At 42.6% G+C, this 20,444-nt stretch overlaps 1 protein-coding gene across 3 annotated transcripts in view; it reads right to left on the bottom strand.

The window, feature by feature from the left end:
• The window catches only part of LOC102048607 (sodium channel protein type 5 subunit alpha), a 217,677-nt gene that overhangs the window by 110,953 nt on the left and 86,280 nt on the right, over positions 1–20,444 (bottom strand). For 2 of the 3 annotated variants that reach the window (XM_055709512.1, XM_055709510.1), the window contains 4 exons: positions 13,540–13,681; positions 11,701–11,898; positions 7,630–7,812; positions 4,824–5,225 (listed from right to left, as the gene is read on the bottom strand). In XM_055709512.1, the coding sequence (XP_055565487.1) occupies positions 4,824–5,225; positions 7,630–7,812; positions 11,701–11,898; positions 13,540–13,681 (925 nt within the window). The remainder of the gene's footprint in view (positions 1–4,823; positions 5,226–7,629; positions 7,813–11,700; positions 11,899–13,539; positions 13,682–20,444) is intronic. The other variant, XM_055709511.1, reaches the window with a different exon arrangement.

Raw genomic sequence — 20,444 nt, 5'->3', positions numbered from 1 at the left:
ACTCCCCACTAGTTTTCACTCCTGTCAAGCTAGCAATACTCAGCGTTTCTAGTTTCCTAAAATAAAAATAAAAAAATAAATAAATAAACAAAACAAAACATATGTGCTACCAAAAGGAAATTTAGGAAGAGTTGTAAGTGTAAGAGGGACACCCCGGGTAGCTCCGACCTCAGCCTCGTTGCCCATCCCAAAGCCATGTCACAGGTGGCACCGCTCTGCTCCTGGGCTGATGGGGAGCTCTGATGAGCAGATGCCTCAGGGAGAGCGAAGCAGTGGGAGCACCAGCTAACAGCCAGCTGCCCACCTGCAAACAACCACCTCCTCAGTCCCGCATCCGTTCCTCTGCCCCTTCAAATCTCAAAAATAACTGGAAAGTCAGGATAAACTAAAAAGCTTGCAATTCCCCTCCAGAAAGGGCTCCAGTTGGCTTTAGGAGGCAAGAGGGGATGCTGTCACGTGCATTTCTTAACCCTTGAGAAATTCTTAATGACAACGAGTGACATCTTACTCATCCTCATCAGATCCCACGATAAATTGAGCTCCAGGTAACAACTCATTAACTTAATCCAATTCTGTTTAAACAGATCAATACCTTGTGAAGGGAGATGTTACTCTAGCCTCTTAACTAAGAAACATCAAGACACAACAGAAGAATACATAACTACAAGTAAATACCTCAGGAATGCGCAGAAACTTTAGGTTGTAGCATGCCCTGAAGTTACTTACATAATGTATAGACTTTCTCTAAAAGAGGTGAAAGCCCAAACTCCCAGCCCAGCAATCAGCAGGAGCATAAAAAATTTATCATTTTTCAAACCTCTGCATCTCAGGTCAAGTCAAAAACCATTAGGAACTTAAGCACAGTCACCAGGTTCTGCTTCTGTCTTATTTACACTGGGGTAAGTTTGATGAAATCAGCAGCTGCACCACTTGAAGAAAACTGGTAGGAGAACAGGAGTGGCCCTGACCCAGTCCTCTGCAGGATACACCACAGATTTCCAGGAGAGTGACTAGGACTTACGGTGGGTTTCTTAAGACAAGCTCCCTGCACCCCTTGGACTTAAATGCCTGTTGCTCTTCACATCCAGGTGAAGATGCCTGACCCAGAGCCAGCTTTGTGGAGGGTGTTTGCAGACTGTAATTTCATATTGCACTACTTTGCTCTTCATATGACCTCAGTGGGCTTTGTAGCCTGAACACTGCCGTGTAACCCCCTGTGCTGCCAAGGGCAGCCCCCCAACAACGCTGCCACCACTCCTTGTGAGTGCTTTTATGTGGCATGGGAACATCAATGGGGGCAGCAAAGTGTGCAGATATGCATGGGTTCCCTGCAGAGGATGGGATGTCCATCCTCTTACTCAGACTGTGCGCTGAAGGCCCTGGTGACTTGGTAGGACCGCTTTGATGGAGGAGGAGTGCACGGATGGATGCCTGTCTGCATGGACCATGCCACCCATGGCCAGCAAGCCTGCTAACCAGTCAGACTGCCCCAGCTGACAAGGCTGATGGGCCTAAGCACCATCCATTGAGATTATCTGAGATCTCTCCTGTTTCACTAGCTGTATTCAGAGATTAGGGGATGGAGATGGAAAGTGCAAGCACACTTGGTTTCTCATGGGAACACACTCACTTCCATCTGTGCCAAGGCAGCCAAGGCCAAGTGAAGACCATTTGAAAACTGGATTTTTGAGTTTACATGCTCTTCTGCAGCCAAGTGTCAGGAGAACACGCATCTGAGTCACCAGCCTGAACAGCAGGACAATGTGCTGTAGCCACCTCTCCCAGGGGAGAGGGCACAAGCTGCACAGATGCCTTCACATCAGCTCAGCTGCCACCCGCAGCCATTCCCATGGGCACACAGCCCTTGGCTGGGGCACAGGGTAGCAGTTGCAATGACACAAAGGCATGAAAGCTGTTCATCGTGGTTCCAACTACTTTGCCTGGGGTGAAATCTTTGGGCTGAATGTTGCTAAAACCTATCAGGCTAAAATTCTCAAAAGTGCTAGTGACTTTTTGTGCTTTCCCTGAGAACCCTTAGGAGGTCCTAGTTTGAAACCATCTGCTGAAACTATAGTCTGCTTAAGGGCTGCAAGCTGGAAACTCAAAACCAGAGATGGTCAGATCTTATTTGATGTTTACTGTGCCTTTTAAATCCGAAGTGTTCTTCCAGGCTTTCCCCAAACCAGGGTTCAATGGTCTCCCCACTCAGCAGCAATCAGACAGGTCTGTGTTACATTCATCTGATACTACTGAGCATCACAGAGGGACCTAAACAAATGCATCTTCAAAACTTAATGCTGTAAAATGTGTTTTGCCAGCTCCATCAACTCGGACATTGTGTTTACATGAGTGAAGCCACACTTACACCTCAGGAAGCTGCATGTCAGGGCTTAATGCATATTACAGTGATAGCTTTTTATGGACTGCTCCTTCTTTTCTTGTTCAGGGAAGATACAACAGCATAAGTGGGTCCTTATTCATCATGGGCTTACACTCATATAAAATAAATAACAGCAGCAGGGTCAATGCGGTTAATGAGGTAACTTCAGCTTCACCCTGCAACATCTTTCTTTTGCTTCCTCCAAACATACCAAGATTCTACAAAAAGAAGCCAGAGCTGCTGACAAAGAAAAAACTCAGTGTCAAATTTTAAACATGGAAAAGGCAAAAAATAATCAAACAAAAAGCCCAGAAGCATGTTGATTTATCTCCCAGCACACTGAGGTGTTGGATTTGCTATTTCCTTTTGCCTGCACTCCACGGCTGAGGCTGCACGTTTGTGCCCAGCGCTTATGGTTCCTGTAGTGAATACATCTGTACAGCAATGGGCTTCTTGCCAATTAGCTTTTAACTCCAGCTCACATTTTCTGGATAGATTAGATACCAAACCTGTTTTGCAGAAGACACAACATCCTTCACATTGCATCACTGAATGAGCATCTGTTACTATAGCGCCTGGGTGTTATTTCCTAGATGACCAGGGAGCTGCCAAGCAAGCTCATCCACCCTGGCTGTTCAGTTTTCCACATCCATTTTTTTAAAAGGCAGGAAGCTGGCAAATGAAAAGAAATGCCGGCAGAGCTCAAAGCCTCCCTGTCACCTCAGGACCCAATCCTGTAACATACCATTATTTCCTGTGAAAGGCTAAGTGCTCTCGTGCTTTGTTAAGCTTTTTCTGGCATCCAGGAGATCCTCAGCAGCCTGCAGAGCTGCTTTCCTTACAGAGAAAAGAGGGACATCCAGTGCTCATCTTCTGAGGCCTTTCTACTTTGGTTCAGACTTTTTTTTTCTTTAATGCACAGGGCTTTTTTTTTTCTTGCTTGCTTTTTTTTTTTTTCCCCCACCAAGCTAAGTCCAATAAAATTCCCACTATCTACAAATAGTGTTTCTGTTGCTTAGCTGTCTAGAGACTGCTCTCAGGACTGGTTTTCCTTGTCTGCAGAGAGTAAAAAAGGGATTACCAAAGTCCTAAATGAACGAAGGTGTGAACATCTGAAAAAGCAGTAACAGCCTCAAAACTGTCAGCAAAAGAGATAATTCTCACACCAACCAGCTTCCCACGCGCAGCATGGCCTCTCCTCTCATGTACAGTGCGAGAGTCTATTTGCAGGACTACAGGGAAAGCCTGGATAGGTGAGGAAAAAAATTCTGTCCAAAGCTTGAAAGGGAAGAAGCCGCCTGACTCTAAAAAAGCTACTTCTCAATTTACTGATAATCTGACACCACGGCTGGGATCCTTCTCGCTCACCTTTCTCTTTAGGAAATGCCTTGCCTAATACATGTTAGAATCACATTTGCTTATTTCCCCACCGATGCAACCTGGTTTTGGCACCTTATTGCTCTGCTTGAACTTCATCTCACCTGACTTAAGACACCTCTGATAATTCTTCTACATCTTGGGCTCCCCTTGTGGTTAAAGTTAACAGAAAGAGGCACTTTCAGGGAGAGAGATTATTCTGGCCCATTTTCAATCTCTAAAATGAAATAAATCCTGCCCACACTGATGGTAGTGACTAGACCTCTGTTGCATTAAAGACTGTTGAGGGTGATGAGCTCCAGTGCAGATTATCTACATTAAGAGATAAATTCCCACCACATCAAACTGGCAACCTGTCCAAATTGCCTGCCTGCATAGCAGCTATTTTCAAAATAACATCTCATGGTTTTCCAAGTGAATTCATCCTGGGGTCCTAATGTTATTTGTCTTAAGAGTTTATTTACAGCCTTATTAAATATTTTGCAGCAGTGGTGCTTTGCAGCAAAGATCCTGACAATCTGAAAAAGGCTTGAAGTGTGTTGATCATCTGCTCATCTTTTCTGGGTGTTATTTCAACTGGATGCTAAACCCTTCCGGGAACTACCTTTGGACCATAAGAACAGCCCTTCACAGTAGCTATACGTAATACCAGAGCTTAGAAGCAAACAGATAGCAACCAGTGGGAGAAAAAGCAGTCCCAAGATGGTAAGACTCAAACCGAATCATGTTAAAAACATCATTTTCTAGCCACTGGACAAAGTCAGATATTAAAATGTCAAACGAAACTAACTTAAAAAATGTCCCTACAAGGAAAGAAAATTCATATCAAACCCAAGACGTAGGTATTTGCCTCCAGCCAGCTCTGAACAGTTAAGTCTCACCAGAAGTTGTGAACCTCTTACACGGCACTAGACACAAGCCCATTGCCTTCCCACCCTGCCTAGGACGCTGGGTCTGGGTTTCTCACTGCAGACTGCACATCGTGTGTACAAATTACAGCAAATCCCAACAACATTTAGAAGGAAACAAGAGTGTGAATCACATACAAAAGTTATAAAGTACTCACCAGGTCGCCTGTCCCAGGTTTTTCCATAATAACTGGGGGGAGCAGTAACCCTGCAGGAGAAGTAGGGTCTGGGTTGAGTGCCCCGGTGCCTCCTCCTATCAGGGAAACCACACCATTGCAATCCACTGAGCTGTTCCTTTTGCCCGTCTGGGTGTAGTTGGGAGTAGTAGGGTGAGAACTATGGCTCACTTGACTTTGCACGCTTGGACGCCTCCCAGATCTTGGAATTAAGAGAGAGCCCCGGTGGCTTTCATTTTCCCCAGCAGTGCTGATCTCATCATCGGCAAAATCTGTTTCGGAGCCAGTGTCTCTGCCACGGAGTCGGAAACTGAATATGCTTCCGTGGCTGGTTCTGCGCTTCACCAAGTTTGCACTGGGACCATAACTAATGCCAAGGAGAGTCTAGAAACCCCCAGAAAGGAAAAAGGGGAAAGAGAAACAACATTTTGCAACACGTTTTCAGGAGCAAGGAAGGTCTGGGGAGAGCAGTAAGTTCCACTTTAAATCAAGTGCTTCAGAGAAAGACTTAATTACACGTAGCCAACCTTTGCAAAGTTAAGAGGTTGAACAGTCATTCCTAGCCATTAGGTATTTGTCTAATACTTGACAGTTAAAGATGTACTGAAACAGGAAGGGTCAAGGTGGCATTCACCTCGTAGTGTGATACTTCCTTTGCTTCTACTCCCCACCCCCGTCTGGTAAGTGCCGAAGGACCCGGGAAGGCAGCACAAGGAGTGGAAAAGAGGAGCAGGGAAGGGGATCCAGCTCCAGTTTACTGCATTATCACACATCTGTGATCTTCATAACAGCTAGGGAAGGAACGTTGCAGTGGGAGAAGAAGAGATAAAGAAACAGGGCAGGAAATGAACTGCAGGGGAAATGAGAAGAAGAGGGAAGAAGAAGAAGCAGAATACGACGGAAGAAGGTGATAAAGGAAAAAAAAAAACGAGAGCAAGGAGAGGGATATGGTTTATTATTCTGTAAAATTATTATCCCAATGCATATGGCTGCTTTAAGGGGTAAGTAACCTCAGCACACAGGAGTCTCCCTCACACTCAAATTTTATCAGCCTTGAGGATCCACTCTGATGTCAGCTAGTGAGAGTGCAACTCTGACAGAGCATCAGGAAGACATAGCCAAGGACTAAACAACCTAAACCCTGGCAGAGTAAAAAGGATGTTCAGAAAATGCGTAAGAAATTCAAGCCTATCCCCTTCCCTCATATCTGAAGAAGAAATTATTGGAGTAAGAGCATTTAGGCAGAAATACTTTTGATTTTATGGCCTGTACAGAATTGTCAGCTTCTTCAGAACTTTCTCATGAGCCAAGTGTGTATGAAGAGAGGTCAGATCTTCACAGCATCCACAAACCAGACAAACCAAATGAAGCCTGATTTCATTTTGCACAGTAGCTTACACTACTGAGTTATGTAATGATGCTATTTTGTGACCCTGGTACAAGGAAGAGTACAAACCCCAGGCCCCTTCTAACTAAAAACAATCCGTTTGGATTGCTACCAAATTTTAACTGGTCAGAAATCCATGCCTGGGTTTCCATGGCACAGTCATTGAGACTGATTTCTGATGGCAACACACTTCCAGCTGCTCAGATTGCATCTGAGTGATGACTCAGCTTTACTCCCTCCAACCATGCCAGACACAGCCTTGCAGAGAAGATTTACTATGAGCTTTGAAATGTGTCTCCCATGTTTCTCATGCATATGACATCCAGGGGCAAAAAGTGAAAACACAAAATATTAATCTAAGAAACAATGTGCAGCTCCAATCCACGGTCATTCTGGTACATGGTGTCTTGAAACCCATCCAGAATGAAGCTAAAGAGCAATTCTAGCTTTAACAGAAGTGTGATTTGTAACGCGACCCATTCCACCAATGAGAAAACAACAAAAACTATTAGATTAAAAAATGCATGTAATTTACAGAAATCTATCTCTGTGTAAATTTTGTGAGCTGGGGAGTCAGTAATTGGTCACATTTACTTACATCACTTACAACTTTTCTATGAGCTTTTTATGGCTGCCAAACATCCCTAAATTCACTGACAACAAAATATAAAAAGACTTAGCCCATTACATGGCTATTCAAAACAACAAAATAAACTGATTTAAACTTTGCCCTCAGTTAAGCAAAGACTAATTATCTGAAGCTATTTATGATCATTTGATACATACGGCATGTGCAAATTCATATTCATGCATGTCAGTAACATTTACATAAAACCCTATTTAACAACAGTCTCACTCCATTTTTTCCCCCTGCAATAGAAAGTAGAAACAAGTGCCACAAAGTTTTGACTTGAAGGCAACTAGCAAAGGAATATAAAAATGTTAATAACGTCTTTGTATAGCATTTATAAAGCTCTCAGAGACAAGCTTCCTCTTTTCCTCCTCCTCCCTTTTCTTTTTAAGCTTTGCAGGTTTCTTCTAAGAATATTTTATCTCTAGTAGGGATAGGATAGATATAATCAGATGAATGAAATTAAAGAAAATAAACAAGATTGTGGGTAATCTTGAAGCAGGGAAAAAAACCCAAACCACAAATCAACCCCAAAACTGAAACAACAGATTTGTAAAAATGTTTAATGGGCATTTTTAATTAATTTTGAAAAAAATTTGGTAACATATCCCCTTTCACTGTTCTAACACAGACTGTCTGTAGGTCAGCCATGATATTAAATATCCGATTTTCTTTACAGCTGAACATTTCAGCCTTAATTGCCTATTCAGAGCCTGGCCTAGCCAGCAAAGCGCAGTGTGGAGTAAGTGACATTTCAGACCGCGGCTTACCATTCTCCTCTGACCGTCATCATAGTCACACTTGGGATTCCTTTGATCTTCCCCATACTCTTCTGCCCCCGAAGATTTCCTTTTCTTTCGCTTATTTCTTCTTTCTTTGGCATTTTTGGATGCTAAAGGTGACATTTCCAATGAGCTGAGTGACATTGAATCAATTCCTTTAGCAGCTAGTGCCTGAAACAGGTAGAAGGCGTAAAATTTATTATTTGAGTTAAGGATGTCAGTGAGAACTAATAATTACTCCACTTAGCAATTATTTTTCATTTTAAGTTTTAAGGTTGTGTAGAAGATAAATTAAAAATTTCAGGTGGCCATGAATTGTAAAACTATCTCACGTGGCTGGAACTGGTCTTAACTTGTTTCTAACCTCTACATTTACCTGTAGGAAAATAAACAACAAGCAAGACAGGTTCCTAGTACAAATGCACACAAGCGGGTCTGCCACCCAGAACGGATAATGGAGCATTAGGAATGGCTGCATAAAATAATGTGATTTATGCGAAGCTCACACACAAGGTCCTTCAACACTTTGGGACAGGAACAGCCTGTGTGCACACACCTGTGGGTGTACACTGGGTGCACATCTCTCAAGTAACACTTCTGGTGCCAGCTGAAAAAAAAATGTCAAGCTTAGGGACCTTAGATTAAGCCCCTGCTGAACTTCAGCCCCTTGAACTGGGAGGGCTGGACAGGAGGGCAGCCAAGCTGGCTGCAGGGATTTTTCCTCCCCTATCACAGACGGATGCTAGGAACTGCAAGCAATTCAGCTGGCACGTTTCTGTAAACACTTCTCCCGAGCACCAGCACAGGCAGCTCTGATCTGAGATACACAGAGAAAACCGTGGGCTTAAATGGAGATAAGGTGGACTTTGCTTTGCCATGTGCTTCAGTGCTGTGCTGGTTATCTGGTGGGATTGCTACAGGAGCTGACTGATAACAGACCAAATGCTAGAAACCCAGCAGAAGTCGAATGCAAAAGCCTGAGTACCCAGAGCCACAGTCTTGGAAGAAATGGGCAGCCAGGAGGGAGAAGCAACAGGTGGAGGGAGGAAGCAGCAGCCTGCACCCTTGCACTGGGTCCTCATCCCTGGTGCAGGCAGGAGGAGCCGGGGGGGGCTTTGGGCACAAAGCACCAGGTCAGGCTTTGAGGTGCCAGCGTCTTAGTGGTACACACATCAATGGCCTGGAGACAAGCCCATTTGCAAACCCCCAGCCAAAACACATAAAGTGAGTGAATTATTTTTTTTAAAAAAAAGCCTCTCCAGGTTCCCAAGAAGAGGAGGAACGGATGAATCCTCAGTGCTATTGTCTGTAAGGCACTAGAATCAAACAGGCAATCAGCTCTCCGCGGCAAAATACTCCCTTCCTCCCACAGGCATCAGTCCAAGGAAAGCGAAGGCACTTAACAGCCATGTAAAGAATCAATCATGTATTTCAAGGAGTAGCGGTACCTTATCAAGCTGAGAGCACAGCAAAACTTAATTCCTGTGGGAAATACCTTTCGTGAGCAAGCTGCTTAGAGCGGAGAGGAGGAGGGCTCAGGCACTGGTCTAGGCTGTTTGGGTTTTTTGGTTGTTTTTTTTTTAAGTCAATTGATTTAATTGCGATGCTGAAGTGCTTTCTCTTCATAAAGATTCAGCAAGTCTTTTGGTGTTAAGTTCAGGTTTAGGAATGTGTTAGACCAATCGTGTAAATTGACAGACAGTCCCCAAGCAGGCCTATCAATTATATTTCTGCTGTCTTTATACTGCACAGTGCAAAAGCTGGTCTAAAGAGTTTCGGTTTTCCTTTCTGATTGCCATCATATTTTGATCTAGAAAATATTGTAGGTTATGCTGCTAAGCATGCTGTACTCTTACTGCAAAATAAGCTAATCTTCAACTTCTTGGCATTTTCTTAACTATTGCTTGGGCTGAAATGCTTCTGCCCTCCATACCTTTCTCAGTTACCGAAGAAGGATTTGGAGCAATTTGTTTCTCAGGGCATGGAGGATGTCCCCACATCCTGCCTATCTTCCCTTTCTGGTTGGGTTCCTGTGACTGGTCCATGTCCTGCCCCTCAGGCACTGCAAGCCATAAACCACCGTAACTCCCAGGGGCCGGGGAGTGGTATGGGACCAGACATGTCTGGCAAGGCCGGGTGGTGGCTGAAGGATGGGAGAAAAGCTTAGCCCCCACGGGCCCTGACACAGGGATTATGCGGGAGATAGGATGTGAGGCAAGAACTTAGCGGTACAGTGAGAAAGTTAAAACCAGGATCTTGATAAAGGCTTGGAGAGCAAGATCAAATCTGAGTAGCTCTGGAGCGAGACACCTGAGAAGGAGACCTCAAAGCTATGTGGTACAGCCACCCAATTCACTTTCCTGAGCCTCTTCTTCCAGATGTCTAATTTGAAGCATTGAGGGTTGATTTGCAGAATTACTGGGCTTCAATAATGAACACAATGGACCCCAGTCGCCCTGCTCCTAAATTTCCTTTCCATAAGATTAGGATAATTCTCCAGGAGTATTACAAATACAAACAAGTATTTTCGAATCACACCGAGCCTGAGCATTGACAAGAGGCACTGAAAAACCTCTGAGGCTGTTAGTCATTTTGTCTTTGAAGCTGGCTTTTAATACCTGAGTTGGGAAGTCTGCTCGAGCTGGCCTAAGGCTACAGAACAAATGATGAGAAAGCAAAGAGCTGCTCTTGAGTCATGCACTGCCCGCCCTTTGCACTGAACAGGGCACAGGAAAAAGGAGACATGGCTGGCTGAAGAAATGACTGTGTTATAAAGCATATAGACAAATGGGCACAGTTTAGGTTTTCATAAGCAACCTTCATTTTGACATATTCTGACTTGCAGGGCTTAATGTTCCCATTTTGTGTACATACAGGCTTAACCGAAATCAAAGCCTTCAAAAGAAAATTCTTTAATATCTTTAATTACAGCTGGAGCAAAGTTGACTGTTATTAGGAAGAGCTCAGCTGGAGTCAAAACACATGAAAATTTGTATAAAATAGGTAGGAGTTGGAGCTCAGTTTGGTCCCTTAGGTTACAGCAGAAAGTTACTCTGTTCAAAGTGCCTGTACATGGATGAAATTGCATTTACCTATTACTTAAACCATCAAAAAAGATCTTTTAAAGGACTTAAACGATGTATAAGCCTCTACTAGCACTTTGTTAAGGGTGAATTAGATTTTCTATTTTCTTTCCAAGGATTTAAATAGGATTTGTATTAGGCCCTGAAGTTGTATGTACCCAAAAGAAAATTATGTATATTAGTTTATATTGTGTATCAAGGATTTATTTCTCTGAACCACAGTGCTATGTGCTATTTCAGACTAATTTTCTTATTGTCTTCTTGTTCACAGCACCTAAAATGTTCTCTTCAGCTGTTTAGTAAAGGCTTTCTACCCCACACAAACCACATGCAAATTAACCAGTGTTATTAAGGCTATACAGCTGCATCCACCATTTGGCCTCCCTATTTTGCTTAAACTTAGGACGTAACATTAAATCCGTATCTTCTGCATAATTTTAAAGCTTAATCTCAAGATCTGCCTGTTTGCTTATTCAGGAAGGAAGTCATATGTGCTTCAAACAGGTTATCCTACATCTTTATCTTCATTATCGGACAGTTGGATGTTCATGGCAGTTTGAATGAGACATTGAGGGAAAGAACACGAGCTGAAGTGGTGGTAGAAGCAGGCTCAGCTGGGGCTATGGCTGAGCTACCAAAATAGCTGGTTTGTGCTCAGATGCAGATATATTATACCATCATTAAAATGTCTTGTATGCCAACCAATATAAATTCCTCTGCTGACAGATGTGGTACAGTTAAACCAGTACTGCTCTGGATATGTAAACTCCGAATGGCCCCAATCTTAGCAGGAAGAGACATCATTTTTCTTTTAGAGAGAATTGTAATAACTTTGTCTAGGACAATAAACATTAAACTGCTTTCAAGTAGAGTCTTACTTGGGTTACCATATAAATGTAAAATAAAGGGAATGTGAATCTCAGATTACCATCTGTTCAAGTTACCCACGGCTAATCATGTCACATAGTTTACTGACCTCCTGCTCTTTCTTTAACATCTCCATGGCTTCCCGAAACTTTCTTTCCTTCTCCTCTGTTTCAGCAATAGTGGCTTGGTTCTGCTCCTCATATGCCATGGCCACAACAGCCAGAATCAGGTTCACCAGATAAAACGAGCCCAGAAAGATGACCAGCATAAAGAAAAGCATGTAGATCTTCCCAGCAGATCTGAGAGTCTGTAAGTACAAAAGTAAAATCACTAACACTTGCTTACAATGTCTTTTACAAGAAAATAATAATAAAAATATTAATATATTTTTTTAAACTTAGATTTACAATATGATTCAATTCAGCCTTTGCTAACAGCCCAAACAGAATCCCTTTGATGATAAACAACAATCACATGTAAGGAAATAATCTTCACACCAATAAATTTTTAAACCTTAGTTAAAAATTATATGCCTTGCAGTAAAATTCATTTATAAAAGAAGAATGCTTTCCTCCTTTACTAAATATCTCCACTGTTTTTCTTTTAGAATAGATAGTCTTATAATCAGCTGTGGTGAAAGCTTCCCCCACGTAGCTCAATCTCTTTTTGCCCATTGCACAGAAACCCTCCGAGCAGGATTCACGTTGTATCCCTTTAGATGTCTGCAGTCTAGGTCCTTTACAGTCAGTGGGGAGAAAAATATACTTTTAGGGTGCAACTCATCTGAATATTATTTAGGCATCTGCTTCAGCATAAGAACCACCCAGCCTTGGGTGCCGTTGACTGTATTGCTTGGTTCTTCACCAGAACTAGGCATAACTGGAGTTTAGGGTACCAGGCTGAGCTTATATTACAGCTATGTCTCATGTTCAGTGACTTGATGCTAGTGATAGAAACCCCTGTGTGATATTATCGGGTCAAAGAATAAAAAGGCGTGATGTCCTTATTTTCCATGACAGTTTCAGTCTTCCACAGTTGTACATGCAGCTCTGTGCCAAGTAAGCCAATAGAGTTGTTTAAAGAATCTTCAGTTTCATTGTTTTGCACTTTCTTGAAATGAAATTGTATAACTGGCTACATGTGAAGCTGAAATCCCTAATACCTTTGAAGATGTCTACCTCAGTACCTTCGGAGTAGTACCTGTCAGCACCAACTCCCTTGGTTTCCTTACGAGCATGTTCTGGTTTTGGCCACTTTGAGATGCAGAAGTAAATCTTCAGTGGCTTCACAGACAGAGTGTATCACTCAGTACCAAGCCATCATACGCAGTTCTTCAGAGTTCACGCACAGGTCATGGAAATACACACTAAACCAAACATTTACTAGCAGAGCACCTCGCACACGTGACTGTAGGTTGACTGTGACTCCATCTGTGGCTGTCAGGTGTCCGTGACAAAAAGCTTGCACCAAGGAAAAGTGATACGTACCAGGTAGTCTTGCCGTTTGCTCAATGTGTGGTCATTATCATGCCTTGCAAAACCAGAAATGCCAAGCACACAGGTGCTTCTCTAGTCCTTTTCTGAGCTGGATTCAAAAGATTAGTTCATGTTACACCAGCCACCAATAAAATGATTAAGTGGTGATGTGCTGATCTTTCTTAAGTAATGAGCTTCATCTAGATTCAGGTGAATTACCCATTCAAAGTATTTTTCAGCACAATTTTCCCCCCTTTCCCCAAGCACTCAGCCTAATGTCTTCTGGTATCATCGCTCCTAAGACAATAAATTAATTGTAAAAATTGATGGTTTTCTCCAGAACAGGCAGAGCACAGTTTACCTAATAACCAGCAATTCTTTCTTGTCTTTAATTATGGGATTTAATTATGGGAACTGTAACAAGACAATGTGTTTATTTTATACTTTTTAATAGTAATAAAACAATCTCATACCTGTTGATAAAGACGCTCCCAATAATCTTGAGTCATAAGACGGAACAGAGAGAGAAACGCCCAGCCAAAAGTATCAAAGCTTGTGTAACCATGGTCAGGATTTTCCCCGGCCTTCAGACATATATATCCCTCAGGACACGCGCTGCAAAACATGAAAGACAATACACGAAATGCATGTATGAAATGTGTGCAATGCATCATAGACGGCTTCAGCATGAAGAAACTGGTTTCAACGGGAACATATTGAATGCTCTGGGTTAAGAGCACAGATCCTCAGTGGTAAATTCCTTCACTGGGTGAAAACACAGGGAACAGGTAGAAGCTGACTTCACAATACCAACGATCCCTGCAACCTTATTTTTCCCTTGAAAGGATAGACTGGAAAATGTTAACCATAGCTTGAGCTGCAACAGCAAACGAGCACCTAGCATTTCAGATATTTGGAATAGACTGGAATCAGGTGCCTAAGCAGGACTTTAGTGCTGAAATATGATTTCTCTTGGCACTTACTCCCAATTAAGGATCATAAACTTAGTGTCTCCTGTTACAGTTGCGGGTAATACTGTGATGGTGATCCACTTTTTCTGGTTACGTAGTCTGACACTGGCTGAATGACACCAGCGTGTGCCATCTAAGCACCCTCCCGATGGCTTACTCTGCCTGACCTTGCACTCACCCCCTGCCAGGACTAAATCTTTAATCTAAGAAACTCAGCCTTTTGTTCCACTCACCGCTGTAATCTGGGGTCATGACATTTTTTTCTATTTCTGCCAGGAAAAGGTTTTCCTTGTGTGCCTTGCAGATTCACCTATTAAATGGCATGCAGATAGCATGCATTTTACTGGCTCTCATCAAACTTTGAGACTCTTTACAAGTAATTTTCTAGCTCCATATGTCAGAAGAGAAAAAGAAGGCTCTCAGTGGTACTATGTAAGTACTGAATTGCATCAAGTGAAACGTGTGGTAGGAGAGATGCCAGGTCAGCGAGCCACCCTCTCTCCCAGAAAGCTGCAATATCATTAGACAAAAGACCCCACACTTGTGCATATCACAAGGTACTTTCCAAACATAAGATATGCTCCATTAGAAACCGAAGACATAGAGCAATATGCAAAGGCTTTACTGCTGTATGTATCACAGGAAGAGAATATGAGATTAAGGACATGGTCAGCGTCCTGGAGCCCTATAGTATTTGGGAATTTATTAGGTGGGAACCACCTAACTATCATCTGGAGCAGCAGCTCTCAGTAGAACTTGTGGTAATGCCAGCTCTCCCTGTTCTCCTTATGCTTCACGTAGAGATGAACCTGGTATGATTCGGTGCAAATTCTAGCTAACACAACTGGAGATGGCTGGAACAAGAGGGACTGTGAAAGCACTTTGTCAGAGATCAGAGACATTGTGAGAGACCAAGTTCCAGGCAGTGTTTTGATAACAGAGCAATACCTTCTGTCCTGGCAGATGCTGAGCTTGATGTTCTGCCTGTCAGATGGAAGAATCAAGGTTTTCTGAACTGCCTTCAGATAGGATGATTATTGTAATATCCAGCCATTTCAGACACATCACCAGTCATGTAGAGTGTGTTCAATGTGTACAGCTTTTAACTTTTTTTTCTCCCAGTAAAAACCCATAGTGTTTCAGGCACTGCTATTTTTTACCAAAGCAGAATATTCCCACAAATTGAAATGCAAAGTAGTAATACAAATAATGCAAAGCAATTTTTAAAATGCCACCCAAAAAAGAAATTGACTCCTGAGAAAGCAGAGTGTGTCTCAGTGTGAAAATCAAGTTTTTTTGTTTTTTTTTAAATATCAGTTTTTATGCTGATACAAATCAAACTTCCACAGCACAGGATAGCAACCTTGTACTGCATGTTGAAAGGAGAATACATTGCTATACGTTTTGAAGTTATATAAATCTATGGTGTCAGCCACCAACATCAGACACTCAACAACACTCTAAGAAAAATCTTCATTGAATATCAGTAGTCAAACACAAATTTTTAAGTGAGTTGGCTTTGAACGCTGAAAAAAAGGAGTGCTGAAGCATTGCAAAATGTGTGCATATCCTTGTTTGCAGTAGTCTTCAGAAGAAGCAATGAAAACTGAAAAAGAACATTTGATGTTTAATGAATTAAATGAAACACACAAGTGAGAATATAATAAGTGATTCTGTCACCTTCAGTAGAGCCAAGTCAGTTAATGCCAGTTGAGAATTTAGACAATAATAACTATATCTCACAAAGAAAGAAAAAGAAAGACACTTTAATTTTTTTTCCCTGCCAGCCTAGAAATGCCTCCTCTAGATCTTTCCTACTTCGACTACCTATTGTTTCCTGGTAAGAGCTACAATTGAATAAAAATTACAGTAACATTACTGAGTTAGAAGAGAATAAAATGGAGAAATCTCAGCTTTTTCCCCTTTAAATATGCAGAGGCAACATGGAATCTCTTGTATATCCATGTCCTTTTTTGAGGCAGCCTTTTCACTAAACCTCTCCCAAAGGCAGCATCTGCTGTCACTCTCTGCCATAGAGACATGAGATTTCTGTCTCTGATCTGCTGCTGCAGACAGCCTTCAGTGCCCGTGACGTGTTGCTGACACTGTTTAAGAGCTCTGAGTAATGGATCCTCTGGGTTGCAGAGAAGGAAACCCTTTCCGCTTGCTTGCACTAAGACATCGTGTCGGGACAGGACATGAAAATTTTTGTAAGGTTTCTTATTTTTGCTGTGAGAAAATGACTGCACTCACACACTGTGTTTGGCTGGAAACTAAATGATCGTGTCCAGAGGTGTTCAGTCTTAGTCTTCCACAAAAGACCAGTCCCAAGTGGCTCCACTGAGCTGCTCTCATCACTCACATTTCAACGATATTACTAATGGCTAAAAAATTTGAATACAGCTGTGAGAATCTTGATGGCAATTACTTTAATGGTGAATTTAAGCCTAGGCAGGTTGGAAATCAGGTTTCATCCAGAATAAGTTGCCTAAAACCTTGGGCAAACTGGAAACGTTGCCATTAATTTCAATATGAGAAAGAGAGACTTTCCTCTTAATCTCTTCACCATTTTGAACAAGAGAGTCTGAAAGAAAGGCGATATTAGAGGCATTGCAGGTGTATTTTCCTAGGAACCTCTCAGCACTACGAGATTAGAGGTTACAAGGTCACTCTTAGGTTCACCGCCAGTGATGCTTCCTAGGGAAACTCTGTTTTTAATGCAGAAGGACATTAGAGCAACTGCTCAAAGCACTTTACCATAGCTGCTTGGAAAGCCACAGGACATGGAGATGCAACTTGTCTGACTGTTAAAGTGAGCAATGGTAGCTCAGATTAGTATTTTCTGTTTATAATACAGTCAGTATTTTTTAGTGTTTCATTCTGTCTTTATGTATCCCTCAACCTTTTTCCACTCAGCAGTAGATTGCTGGTGTGAAAAGATCTGTCTGACTCTACAGTGAATGTACACAGTTCTCTAATATTATTTTCAGGTGTAAGAGCATTGAAACGAGGTGTCTTCAGCACAAAAAGCATGAACTTCAGCTCAAAAATGCTACTAATGTTAGCTCACATACTCCTTACAGAAACTAGACACTTGAGACAAAATATCCTACTTTTCAACTCCTTATTCTTGCTCACCCTCTTTTGTAGCTAACAGAAGCGATAACCCGTGGGGTACGGGAACACGTTAAAAACACTGACAGGAAAACAAAATGCTGCTTCCCAGAAAAACACTCTACAGAAATTTAGGTGTATGACTCTCACTTGAGAATAGAATTCTGCAAATGGCACCATTTCCTCTGAAGACTTTTTAAAGGAGTCTCAAGATTTTGCTGAAGCGTCTTTGATGTATAATATTAATCCTTCCCCTTCAGATCTGTTAGCAAACTCTTTAGCTCCTTTTAACTCAGGGAAGCATTTCACAGGATTGCACTCTCCTCTGATGCTCAGGGATGGGCAACAACAACAAGCTACATAAATATAACATCCTCCACAGGAGCCTCACAGGATGCTGTTCAATTGATCACAATGAAATTAGTGTCATTGATTCAGAAAAGTTAAAAGCATCAGTCTACCTAGCTATCCATCAGGCTGTAATCACCATTGTAAACTGGCATTGGTACAGGAAATTAAAGAACATAAGAAACAGCCTTGTTTAAATAACACAGGTTGGGAATGCCAGAGAGTTGTAGCTGAGGGGCATAATTACAAAATGCTCTGCCTCAGGAGTTTAATCTAGGCAAGCCAAGTAACCTGCTGATCCAGACTGTAGTGGCCAGTAGGGCTGTGCAATAAAAGATGATTGGTAAAACCACCATGTGCTGGATTGTAACATTCAGACCCTGAAAGCACGCGGAGGGTTGTCCAGGAGTTAGCATCAAACAGCTGGCAATGTCAGCTACGACATCTGTAAGGCAAAAGCCGCACTTTCATGTGGTTTAGGATGGAAAGGCATATCATGGCTTGCTACACAGAATTGCTTATGAAAGAAGCAATAATGGGAGATAAAGTGCATGCCACAGACACGCCAAAAGTTAAAAAAGCAAAAACGTTGTGGTAAGGGGCCCTTAGTGTCCCTGCTCGGGTTGCAGCTTAAGTCCAAGAATGCAGAAACCAAGCTGAAATGTTTATGGCCGATGTCTTTGACACGTGGCTAGTTCCAGAGGAATGGAAACCACCCTTGTAAGCACGGTGGGGTTCCAAAGCCTGGCAGCAAGAGCTGGCAGACAGTGCCCATGGCCTCCAAGACTTGTTGATGTGCATGGTAGAGTCTTCCTCAACCTGCCTTTTGGTGCTAAAGTAATCAGGCCACAAAAGAGAGGCTTAGATCTCCTTTAGACCACAGGCCTGGGTGTTTTCTCTGCACTTTCAATGTTTTCTCACTTCTCTTGGCTTTGAGGGAGGAGACCAGCAGCCAAGCAAGGAGTGCATGCTCTGCAGTGGTTGTGGGGCATCAAAGATCCCTAGAACTTTTGCTCCTACCTGACGAGATGAAACTACCCATTCTGAAACAGGGCAACATTTTTAAAAAATTGATGTTGTAAGGGTGACTGGGCATGTAGGAGACAGGGCCCAAAAGGCAGCAGCACCCCAGCCAGAGCCGGGCATTGCTGCCAGCAGGTGCTCAGTCTGCCTGAAAGTCACAGGTCACTCTACTTCCTCTGCTCTTTCTTAAGTTGTTATATTAAAAGAATAATTGTGATTAGAGTGTCTGAATTACATTTCTCCATTAATTACCACCTGAGAGCCAACATCTGGCTCACAGAAGCACCCTTCACATCAGATAGGTCTGACTAGGAGCCCCCAGCAGTTCTCACTCCAGGCATCTAAGGGGTCAGAGAGAATTTGAATGGTCTGAAAGGAAGGAAGTGCAAGCAAATCCAGCCAAATGCTGTAGCGGGGGAAAAAAAAAAAAAAAAAAAAAGAAAGAAAGAAAGAAAAGAAAGAAAGAAAGAAAAAGTAGAAGAAGGAAAAGAAGAAGAAGAAAAGATGAGAATAAAGAGCAACATCAACCAGGAGCTGAAACTGGAGGAGAAAAGGGAAGGAGGTGCTCATGAGCAGGCTTGCTCACAGACTCAGAGCACCCACTGACCTGTGCATGCCACTGACTTGTATCCAGGAAATACATTTCAGCCTCCCCCACTGGCTACTTGCTCAGGCAGATGGAAAACCACTGGTTTCAGCCTGAGACATCAGACCCCTCCATGCATGCACATAAGCAGTGAGCGGAAGAACTCCCTCTGCTGCAATGTGGCTTTTTCAGACTTCATGCTACAGCAGGGTAAGGAAACTATCATTTCTTCTCACTCAACCCAGTGACCAAACAGCAGATCTTCTGTCTACCCCATCAAATAAAATGTAGGGCGATAATTTATCATCATAAACATAATGGTAGATTACTGCTTAATGAAGATTGTAGCCCCTAGTAAGTCTGCTTCTCTCATGTGGCTGATGAGCTTATTACAGCTTTGACTAAGAGGTAATATTACCCATCCTTAAGAATTGAGTGGATTTGGAGTTAATCCCTACTGCTGCTGTTTAACTAGAGACATGATCTTCCAAATACACAGCAGATCCCTAGGAGTGAGGACTGTTATTGTTGCCCCTAAGCCTGTATAATACCTAAAGTTATGCCCATGGCCCCTGCAGCATCTTTCAGGTGACATGCTTTCTGTTTTTTCTCAAACTCAAGTGAGAGTCTTTCTCACCATGAGCAAACCATCCTCATTGTCCTGTCACTGTAACTAACACAGAGTAGATGGAAAAGTTTATGTGATTTACATCAGAATCTAGTTAAATTCACTTAAGGTATGCTGCGCAGTCTGAATGTTTGTATTAAATTCATTAATACTGCTTACTAATCCGGGGTGTAATTACATTATTAGCTCTGGTAGTTTAAGCAACACACTTCATTCTTTCCAAAATTCCTATGCTTTTGTGACATTTGAAGAAGTCACACTTGGGGATTGTATCCTTTTCCTCACTCCACCAGCCTTTCCAGTCCAATACCCCATCACACTGAATTTGGTGTTATGAACACACCAGTCCCACTGGGTACATGCCAAAGCTCCCCAGTCCCCCGTTCCCTGTGATGGACCCATTCATGCAGCAAGCTAAACACACCTAAACAGACCATGACCTGCCTGACAGTGCTGGTTAGTCCAGAGATCACCTGCAAGCAACAGATTGTTTCTCCTGACCTTACCCATTCATGTCACTCCCTAGGAGTACGTATGTGTAACTAAGCTGAGTACCATCTCCACCCCACCCATCCATGGACTGCACCTCTGAAACACAAACCCTCCAAGCCCACAAGAGCAGAGCTCTTCTCACCCTGCTTGTCCAGCATCCCACACAACATGGCCTGAATGTGAGGCCTTCTTATATTAAGAAAACAAAAACTAATA

This window comes from Falco cherrug, chromosome 4, assembly GCF_023634085.1.
Source record: "Falco cherrug isolate bFalChe1 chromosome 4, bFalChe1.pri, whole genome shotgun sequence".
Classification (NCBI taxonomy): domain Eukaryota; kingdom Metazoa; phylum Chordata; class Aves; order Falconiformes; family Falconidae; genus Falco; species Falco cherrug.
This window is presented reverse-complemented; position numbering and strand designations above follow the sequence as displayed.